An 11,103-nucleotide genomic window follows, 5' to 3' on the forward strand; every position below is an offset into this window, starting at 1 on the left:
CACTCCTCCCTGGCCTGAGCACTCATCCCGCATCCCAGGCAGAGGCCCTAGGGGAGTCTGAAGCTGAGCACAGGGTGGACTCTCCCTCCCGAGTGAATGGAGAATAGAGAGGGAGAGGATTTCTATTCTGTTCTGTGGGCCGTCAGCATGAAATCGTAGGTTCTACTCAGGCAGGGCTTTGCATTTCACATTCTAGTTTGCATCCCCGTTCCAGACAATTCCAGGGCTTTTGAATTATGCCTCAGCCTTCCTGGCTGGTCTCGCCCCCAAAACCTGAAAAACAGGGGCTCTGGGAGCGACGCGGAGAGACGCACAGGTCCCGCCCAGGCCCCGCCCGCTGCTGGTTCTAAAGAGCAAGGTCTCTCCGCCTCGCGCCCCACCCCGACCTCCCTCAGGCCCGGCTCACCTCCTCGCGGGTCCCGCCCAGGCCTGGCTTCTGTTCTGCCTGGGCAGATTTGCACAAACCCGGAAGCGGATCACGTGGAGGGAAGGTCCCACCGCCGGCGCGTGAGTTTCTCTCTGTCTTGTATTAGGTCTGCGCTTCCCAGGTCCCGGGTGCTTCTGTACACTTCCTGTCTGGTAGTTTTCCTGCTCAAAACTTTTTCTGACTCCTCCTGCCCCATGCTTTTCAAAGTCCTCACCCGGGAGGCAGATTCTCACCCTGGGCCCCTCCCACCCTCGCCCTAGTCGGCCCCTGTAGCGCAGCGCGGTGGCCCCAGCCCCGGGGAGGCGGCGTCCTCTGCCTGGTCCTGGGATCCTGCAGCTCTTATCCTTGTCTTAAGGCGCCGTCGCCCCCCACCTCCTTCCTCGTGCGGGGCCCTGGTGCTCCACAGGTCTCTACTGCTAGTCACCGCTTCCCCTGAGCCCGCGGGGTGCCCAGGGCCTGTCCTGTGACACGGGTGCTCTTGCTTGCCCAGCTCTAGACCCTGGAAAATGCACTTCTCAGGGATGCAGGCGTCTTACTCTAAATTCTCCTGTGATTGTATGGGCCAAAGGGATCAGGAGACAGAAAGAGGGAGTCAGAGAGCCATAGAAAACCTGAGACAGAGGAAAGAAGAATGAAAAAGACCCATAACCGATGGCAAAGTAGAGGATGGGTGAGGGATTTGCCAAGAGACAGCAAAAGTGAAAAAAAGATAAGAAAGCAAAAGGAGAAAAACAACTGGAGAAGTGTAGAGAAAAACTAAACGTACAGAGAGATGAAGAACAGCAATGTAGGGAGAGGGGCAGGAAAGAGGGAGGCTCATCAGAGTGAGGGAGAGGAGGAGGGATTTGGAGCCAGGGCAGACAGAGCAGAGTGGTGCTGGTGGCAAGGAGAACAGAGGAGAATCACAGCAGGGAGGACACCTGGGGATCTGGGATGCCAGAGAGTGGGGACAGGGGGATACGACAGGGAAGACAGAATTTAACAGGGAGAGCAGAGGAGGAGCAGAGATGGGAGAAGAGGCAGAAATAGATGGAGATCGAGGACGATCTAAAGATTAGGGAGAAGGAGCAACAAGAGGTTAAAAAAGTTGCGAGAATGGAGCAGAGGAGGGGGAAGAGAAGGAATAGAGGGAAGAAGGAGATAAACAACAGGAGAAGAGAGATGTACAAAATATGGAGCAGAATCCCAGGGAAAAAGAAAAACGAACATAGAGAGAAGGGGAGAATGAGAGATATGTACAGAATTAGGGAGGGAAGCACAGTAATGAAGAAAGGGGCTGGGCGCAGTGGTTCACGCCTGTAATCCTAGCAATTTAGGAGACTGAGGCAAGAGGATTCCTTGAGTCCAGGAGTTTGAGGCCAGTCTGGGCAGTATAATGAGACACTCATGTCTGCCAAAAATAAAAAAATTAACTGGGATTGATGGTACTCACCTGTAATCCCAGCTACTCTGGAGGCTGAGGCAGGAGAATCAATTGACCCCAGGGGGTCCAGGCTGCAATGAGCGGAGATCTTGCCACTGCACTCCAGCCTGGTCAACACAGCGAGACCTCCAGCCTGGTCAACAGATCGAGACCCTGTCTCAAAAGAAAAAAAGGGGTAGGCGACTTTGGGTTCAGATGAGTGGGTGAGTTCATTGAATATGATTAGTTGTGACATGTTGACTTCCGTGTATATAATCTAATAAGTTAAACTTGTTTAAATTATACAGATGAGGCCGGGCGCGGTGGCTCACGCCTGTAATCTCAGGACTTTGGGAGGCCGAGGCGGGCGGATCATGAGGTCAGGAGATCAAGACCACCCTGGCAGACACAGTGAAACCCCGTCTCTACTAAAAATACAAAAAATTAGCCAGGCGTAGTGGCAGGCGCCTGTAGTCCCAGCTACTCGGGAGGCTGAGGCAGGAGAATGGCGTGAACCCGGGAGGCGGAGCTTGCAGTGAGCCGAGATCGCGCCACTGCACTCCAGCCTGGGCGACAGAGCGAGACTCCATCTCAAAAAAAAAAAAAAAAAATTATACAGATGAGATTGAGAATTTTAGAATTCCTGTCTATAATATGTGTACATTCTATAAATCTTGGCATCAGAGGTTAGCTTCCAGTTTCTTTGTATGTGCGATTGTGGTACAGGGGGAGGGGGTTGTTGATTCTAAGCAATAAACAACATATTTTTAACATTTAGGATTGACTTCTAAAGACTCTTGGTACATGAGGAAGAAACCCGGAAGAGGAAGAGGAAAGCAAAGGAGTCAGGGATGGCTCTTCCTCAGGTGAGATGATATTCTCGGTGGATTGTTCTGTCTCCTTCCTTTCAGAAACGCTGGGCCTTGGAGTTGGGAATCTTCTCTGAGTCTGAAGCTTCCTGCCTGACAGGTTTGCTGACACTCACCCATGCCTTCCCTCAGTCCCTCTCATCTCGCTTAGATTCCATCTCTCGTGACCCAGTGACATGAACTTGGGAAGAGGCGGCACTGGGCATGGGCCTGGGAAGGGCTCACACCAGACATGGATGGAGACGGGGTGAGGGTCCCGTGGTGTGAGTGCTGTTGGGCAGCAGGGATTGTTCAGGGACCACATCTGGATGCTCTGTCAGCTCTCTGTGGACCTGGATTAGACCAGCTGCCCTCAGAAGTCATGTACTAATGTGCGCAAGTACCTGGTAAATTCTGCAATAAGAATTCAGGAAATCTTTTCTGCCTTTCTGTGTTTTGTTTTTGTTTTTTGTTTTTTGGAGACAAGAGTCTTGCTCTGTCATCCAGGATGGACCAGGATTAGAGCAGCTGCCAATATAAGTCACGTATTAATTAGCACAAAGTACATGGTACATTCTAGAAAAGGAGACCAATAAGGGGAAATGTTTTCTGCCTGATTTTATACTACATTTTTAAGTAATTGAGTGAGTTACTGTGTTTCTGACTCCAAAAATCTCATGAAAATGGAGAGTTCATACACAGATCATGGCTTACTGCAACTTCCGCCTCCCGGGTTCAAGTGATTCTCCTGCCTCAGCCTTCTGAGTAGCTGGGATTGCAGGTGCCCCCCACCATGCCTGGCTAATTTTTGTATTTTTAGTAGAGATAGGGTTTCACTATGTTGGCTAGACTGGTCTTGAATTCCTGACCTCAAGTGATCCACCCATCTCAGACTCCCAAAGTGCTGGGATTACAGGCGTGAGCCACCGTGCCCAGCCCCCAATAGTTATTTTTTCTGCTCCTCTTCTTCCTTGCACCCTCCACACTCAAGTAGACCCCAGTGTCTGTTGTTTTCTTTGTGTTCCAGTAAATATTTTACTTTGATATTTGATCCTGCTGGTTGTGAATTTACCTGTTGTCATGTTAGTAAACATGGCTAGCTTGCTCTTTGCCATCTGCATTGGAAAATGGCTGAATGACAACATGTGGGTCCTTCGCCATTTTTTCCTGTATGAGGAGTGCCATAGTGGTTCCTTCTGTGCACGCCTGCGTTCCTACACATATCTGAACATTCCTCCAGGTCAGGCAGTTGAAAGGGTGATTGCTTCCTCTAGGATGGGGCATTTCCTGTTTTCTTAGATCTGACAAGATTCCCCCTGCCCCCAACTGCCAAAGTGTCCTTTTCCAGCAAGATGAGATGCCTCTTCAGCTAAACACAACTTGCTACTTTTTATATTTTTAAGACTATATATATATACACACACACACACACACACACATACACACACACACATACACATATATATATACATATTTACATATACATGTATATTTTTTGAAAATCTGCTGAGCTTGGTGACTCACGTGTGTAATCCCAGCACTTTGGGAGGCCAAGGTGGGTGGATCGCCTGAGGTCAGGAGTTCAAGACCAACCTGACCAACATGGTGAAACCCCATCTCTACTAAAAATACAAAAGTTAGCCGGGCATGGTGGCGGGCACTGGTAATCCCAGTTACTCTGTGACTGAGGCAGGAAAACCACTTGAACCCAGGAGGCAGAAGTTGCAGTGAGCCAAGATTATATTACTGCACTGCAGCCTGGGTGACAGAACAGGACCCTGTCTTAAAAAAAAAAACTGGAGAAAATGACAACTTTTTTTTTTACTAACATCTAGTTTCTTGTGAGTCTGTGTATGTTTTATTATTTTGCAAACTTATATAAACACAATGGATTTTCATACTTTGAGTATTCTGTTTTCATATATTTGATTTTATTTTGAGACAAGGTCTTGCTCTGTCGATTAGACTGGAGCACAGTGGCGTGATCTTAGCTCACTGCAACCTCCTTCAGGCTCAAGCCATCCCCCAATCTCAGCCTCCCAAGTAGCAGGGACCACAGGTGTGTACCACCATGCTCTCTTAATTTTTTTTTGAGATGGAGTCTCACTCTGTAGCCAGGCTGGAGAACAGCAGCATGATCTCAGCTCACTGCAACCTCTGCCTCCCGGGTTCAAGTGATTCTCCTACCTCAGGTTCCCAAGTGTGTGGGACTATAGGTGAGTGCCACGGTGCCAGTACCATGCTTTGGTATTTCAGTAGAGATGGAATTTCACCTTGTTAGCCAGGATGGTCTGAATTTCCTAACCTCGTGATCCGCCCACTTCGGCCTTTGAAGTGCTGGGATTACAGGTGTCAGCCACCTCTACTGGCCTTTTCTCTCTCTCTCTCTCTCTCTCTTTTTTTTTTTTTTTTTTGATACAAAGTCTCTGTTGCCCAGGCTGGAGTTCAGTGGTGCAATCTCAGATTACTGTAACCTCTTCCTCCCAGGTTCAAGCAATTCTCCTGTTTCAGCCTCCAGAATAACTGGGATTATAGTCAAGTGCCACCACCCCCGACTAATTTTTTTTCATATTTTTAGTAGAGACGGGGTTTCACCATTTTGGCCAGGCTGGTCTTGAACTCCTGACTTCATGATTCTCCCGTCTCAACCTCCCAAAGTGATGGGATTACATGTGTGAGCCACTGTGTGTGGCCAATTTTTTTTTTTATATTTATGTTTTTACTTTAGGTTTGGGGCTATATGTGAAGCTTTGTTACATATGTCAAGTTGTGTCATCGGGGTTTGTTCTACAGATTATTTCTAGATTTTTACTTTAGGTTTGGGGCTATATGTGAAGCTTTGTTACGTAAGTTGTATCATCAGGGTTTGTTGTAGTAGACTATCACTCTTGTATTAAGCCCTGTACCCAATAGTTATTTTTTATTTATTTATTTTTTGAGACTGAGTTTTGCTCTTGTTGCTCAGGCTCGAGTATAATGGCATGATCTCAGCTCACCGTAACCTCCACCTCCCAGGTTCAAGCGATTCTCCTGCCTCAGCCTCCCAAGTAGCTGGGATTACAGGTGCCTGCTGCCATACCTCCCTAATTTTTGTATTTTTTACTGGAGACAGGGTTTCACTATGTTGGCCAGGCTGGTCTTGAACTCCTGACCTCAGTTGATCCACCCCCCTCGGCCTCTCAAAGTGCTGGGATTACAGGCAGGAGCCACTGCGCCTGGCCTGGCCCCCAATAGTTATTTTTTTGGCTCCTCTCCTTCCTCCCACCCTCCACCCTCAAGTAGATCCAAGCCTCTGTTGTTTTCTTCTTTGTGTTCTAGTAAATATTTTACTTTGATATTTGATCCTATTGGTTGTAAAAATTTACATGTCATGTTAGTGAACATGGATAGCTTGCTCTTTGCCATCTGCATTGGAAATTGGCTGAATGACAATGTTTGGGTCCTTTTTGATTTTTCCCTGTATAAAGAGTGCCACAGTGGCTGCCACTGCACACGCCTGCATTCCTACAGATATCTGAAGCTTCCTCCAGGTCAGGCAGTTGAAATGGTGATTGCTTCCTCTAGGATGAGGCATTCCCTGTTTTCTTAGATCTGACAAGATTCCTCCCTACCCCCAACTGCCAAAGTGTCCTCTTCCAGCAAGATGAGATTCCTCTTCAGTTAAACAAAACTTGCTACTTTTTATATTTTAAAAATCTTTATATATGTATATACACATCCCCCACACATGCACACACATATACATACAAATACATGTATACACACATATGTATATATTTTGAATATCTTTTATATTTTGAAAATCTGGGACAAATGACAACCCCTTGTATTAACATCTGGCTTTTTGTGAGTCTGTGCAGGTTTTATTATTTTGTGGACATATATATACAAAATGGATTTTTGTATCTTGAGTAATTTTGTTTTCATGTATTTTATTTTATTTTGAGACAGGGTCTTGCTTTGTTGCCCAGGCTGGTACACAGTGGCAGGATCATAGCTCACTGCAACCTCCACCCTCAGGAACAAGCCATCCTCCCACCTCAGTCTCCCAAATAGCTGGGACCACACGTGCCTGGAACCATGCCTGGCTAATTTTTTTTTTTTTTGACTGAATTTCGGTTTCCCAGGTTGGAGTGCAGTGGCATAATCTCGGATCACTGCAACCTCTGCTTCCAGTGATCAAGTGATTTTCCTGCCTCAGCCTTCCATGTAGCTGGGATTATAGCCATGTGCCACCATGCCTGGCTGATCTTTCACTGTGGATGTTGTCGTCTTTGAAGACCTCACTCATGCTTTGGCTCATCCAGATAAATGTCACTTGGTGTGTCAGTAAAACTTCCTAACATTTCTATAATGGGAACCCTGCATTGATTTTTTTATTTATGTATTGCTTGTATTTTTTCACAAACATAAGTAATTCATACTGAGAGGGTGTCATGACCTCTTCAAAAAATGTAGTAGAATAAAACTGGGAAGACGTCATGTGGTGAGAAATCCCTTACTCGGATTTGTCAGAACATTCACTACAATTAAATCCACGCTTTCCTCTCTCTCCTCTTCTCATTTTCTGTAAAGATAAGAACTCCTCCCAGAACTATTTGGTTAAAATGCGTTTTCATTTCATGGTCTATTGACATTTAGGTATGACATTTAGGCCATAAAATTCTCTCAGAAGGAGTGGAAATGCCTGGACCCTGCTCAGAGGACTCTATGCAGAGATGTGATGTTGGAGAATTATAGGAACCTGGTCTCCCTGGGTGAGGATAACTTCCCTCCTGGGGATGTGCCCTTGCGTATCTTTGCATTTTCTCTTGTTGCCTCTTGGGAGCCCCATTGTTCCTTGACTAACACGGAAGCCATATTGATTTTGGAATGAAAAGTTTCATGATGTAGCATCTGGACTTTCACTGTTCCCTTTGTTTAGATGTTCTGTATTCTTTTTTTTTTTTTTTTTTTTTTTTTTTTTTTGAGACGGAGTCTCGCTCTGTAGCCCAGGCTGGAGTGCAGTGGCCGGATCTCAGCTCACTGCAAGCTCCGCCTCCCGGGTTCACGCCATTCTCCGGCCTCAGCCTCCCAAGTAGCTGGGACTACAGACGCTGCCACCTCGCCCGGCTATTTTTTGTATTTCTTAGTAGAGACGGGGTTTCACCGTGTTAGCCAGGATGGTCTCGATCTCCTGACCTCGTGATCCGCCCATCTCGGCCTCCCAAAGTGCTGGGATTACAGGCTTGAGCCACCGCGCCCGGCCTAGATGTTCTGTATTCTTTATGATAGCTCATTGGGGATTCCAGAACTAAAGTAGGCATAAAACCTTATGGCATACTGGGCACCATTAAAAAAAAAAACTGTAACCTGTACAAACTACTCCTTATCCACTAGAACTGTTTGTTATTTATGTCAGAATTATTTCTGTGTGTGTTGCATTTCTGTTAACATATACATACAGTGTTTTTCATGCCTTTTTATTCTAAATAATATGAAAAAAGTTTCATTATGAAGAAAAGGTACATGTATGCCAATTTTGTATCTGTCCTTTTATTAATTAATTAATTTATATATTTATGAAATGGAGTTTTGCTCTTGTAACCCTGGCTGAAGTGCAAAGTTGCTTTCTCAGCTCACTGCAACTTTCACCTCTCGGGTTAAAGTGATTCTCCTGCCTCAGCCTCCCAAGTAGTTGACACTACAGGCTTGTGCCAACACGCCAGTCTTATTTCTTGGAATATATATATAAGTATATATACATGTGTGTATATACATATATATTTTATTTTTGTAGAGCCGGGTTTTCACTTTGTTATCCACGATGGTCTCAATTTCCTGATCTTGTGATCCTCCCTCCTTGGCCTCCCAAAGTGCTGGGATTACAGGCATGAGCCACCACACCCGGCCTGTCTCAAGGTTTTAAAAACATGTTAGTGCTATTAGATGGCTTCAAGTATTGCAAGTGTTACAGTACAGACTCTCACCTGCCTTTGTTTAATAAGATTTGTCAGCCTTCGGTGATGTTAATGATGAGATGCTTTTTTTCCTGTCTGTCATTTCATTGTCCTGTGAGAAATAGCTTAGACTGGCTGGCTGTGGTGGCTCACACCTCTAATCCCAGCACTTTAGGACACCCAGGTGGGTAGATCACTTGAGGTCAGTAGTTTGAGACCACTCTGGCCAACATGGTGAAACATTTAATCTACTAAATGTTAAAAATGGGCCTGGTGCAGTACACACCTGCAATCTCACCAGTTTGGGAGGCCAAGACAGGCAGCACACTTTAGTCATGAGTTCAAGACCAGCCTGGCCAACATGGTGAAACCCCGTCTCTACTAAAAATACAAAAAATAGCTGGGTGTTGTGGCACACACCTCTAATACCAGCTACTTGAGAGGTTGAGGGAGGAGAATCTCTTGAGCCTGGGAGGTGGAGGTTGCAGTGAGCGAAGATCTTGCCACTGCACTCCAGCCCAAGTGACAGAGCGAGACTACAGAGTGAGGCGGGAGAATCACTTGAGGTAGGATAATCGTCGTGCCACTACACTCCAGCCTGGGTGACAGAGCATGACTCAGTCTCAAAAACAGACAAAAAGGAAATAGTTGAAACTGGGAGGCTTAAGACACAGAAATATGTTTCTCATGAATTTGGAAAGTGGGAAATCCAAGAGCGAGGTGCCAGCCAAATTGGTTCCTGGTGAGAGCCTTCTTCATGGTTTAGCCCAGCCATCTTCCTGCTGTGCCCTGACATGGTGGAAAGAGGAACAGGCAACAAGCTCTTTACTGTCTCTTTTTATACATGCACTGTCACCCAGGCTGGATTGCAACAGCGTGATCTCGGTTCAATGCAACCTCCACCTCCTGGGTTCAAACCACTCCTGCCTCACACTCCCAGGTAGCTTGGATTACACCATGCCTAGCTAATTTTTTTTGGTATTTTTAGTAGAGACGGGGTTTCACCATGTTGGCCAGGCTGCTCTCGAACTCCTGACCTTATGATCCACCCATCTCAGCCTCCCAAAGTCTGCAATTACAGGCATGTGCCACTGCACATGGACGTTAGTCAATGTTCATTTCTTATAATGCTATGTATTTTCTTGACCTCATATGTCAGAAGGTAGTGAATGTAACATGTATTTCAGTTCTTATATTGTGTGTTGGTGGTAGGTACAAGTTGTGGCTTTTTTCTTTTTTTTCTTTTTTTTTTTTTTTTTTTGAGACGGAGTCTCGCTCTGTCGCCCAGGCTGGAGTGCAGTGGCCGGATCTCGGCTCACTGCAAGCTCCGCCTCCCGGGTTTACGCCATTCTCCTGCCTCAGCCTCCCGAGTAGCTGGGACTACAGGCGCCTGCCACCTCGCCCGGCTAGTTTTTTTTTTTTAGTAGAGGCGGGGTTTCACCGTGTTAGCCAGGATGGTCTCGATCTCCTGACCTCGTGATCCGCCCGCCTTGGCCTCCCAAAGTGCTGGGATTACAGGCTTGAACCACCGCACCCGGCCAGGCTTTTTTCTTAAAAGGAAATTGTTTTGAATTCTGTAGGCCACCGCGTCCGACAAAAACACGTATTTAATGGGTTGTATAGAACAGTGAGGTTGCTTTCTCTCTTTTCAGCCTCTTAGCTGTTTGCCTCTATTTCCCATCACATTCTGGTCCAAGGCTTATTTATTAATAAAATGGTTTTTATTTATTTCTCTGTTATCTTCGTGGAGATGATTTCTCCTTTGGGAGAAGATTTTTTAGTTTTAATTATATTTTGTCGACATTTAAAAAGCACAGTAAAGAATATTTCTTGGGCCAGGCATGTTGGCTCATGCCTATAATCCCAGCACTTTGGGAGGCCTAGGCAGGCAAATAACTTGAAGTGAGGAGTTCCATACCCGCTTGGTCAACATGGTGAAACCCCGTCTGTATGAAAAATACAAAAATTAGCCAGGCATGGTGGCGCGCGACTGTAATGCCATCTGCTCCTGAGGCTGAGGCTGGAGAATCGCTTGAACCCAGGAGGCAGAGGCTGCATTGAGTCGAGATCTCACCACTGCACTCCAGCCTGGGCGACAGAGAAATTCTCTGTCTCAAAAAAAAAAAAAAAAAAAAAGAGAAAGAAAAAAGTAAATAATCATTAAAAAAATGAAGTAATAGATTTCTTCCATAAATGTACTGGGACAATTAACTGGATATCCACATCGAAAAGAATAATGTTGGATCCCTAGATCACACCATCAAAAATTTTATTTAAAAAAGTTTTTTTTTTTTTTTTTTTTTTTTAAGGGAAAGAGAGAGAGATTAGGAAGGGAGACCTGTGGCAGTGGGTGTTACTTTGTCGCCCAGGCTGGCTTGGAACCCCAGGCTCAGCCATTCTCTCCTTTGTTTCCTGAGTCCCTGGGACCTCAGGCTCCCGCCCTCGCGCCTCTGCTGTCTTTAAGCAGCAGGTGGTGACCTCAATCCT

The 11,103-nt window shown here is 46.0% G+C and overlaps 1 protein-coding gene across 1 annotated transcript in view; it reads left to right on the forward strand.

The window, feature by feature from the left end:
* Positions 1-2,609: 2,609 nt before the first annotated feature.
* LOC105497033 (zinc finger protein 701) overlaps positions 2,610-11,103 on the forward strand; it is a 53,838-nt gene continuing 45,344 nt past the window's right edge. Inside the window, exon 1 of the mRNA XM_071086140.1 lies at positions 2,610-2,695. Within this exon, the coding sequence (XP_070942241.1) occupies positions 2,681-2,695 (15 nt within the window). The 5' untranslated portion in view covers positions 2,610-2,680. The remainder of the gene's footprint in view (positions 2,696-11,103) is intronic.

This window comes from Macaca nemestrina, chromosome 20 (assembly GCF_043159975.1).
Source record: "Macaca nemestrina isolate mMacNem1 chromosome 20, mMacNem.hap1, whole genome shotgun sequence".
Taxonomy (NCBI): Eukaryota; Metazoa; Chordata; class Mammalia; order Primates; family Cercopithecidae; genus Macaca; species Macaca nemestrina.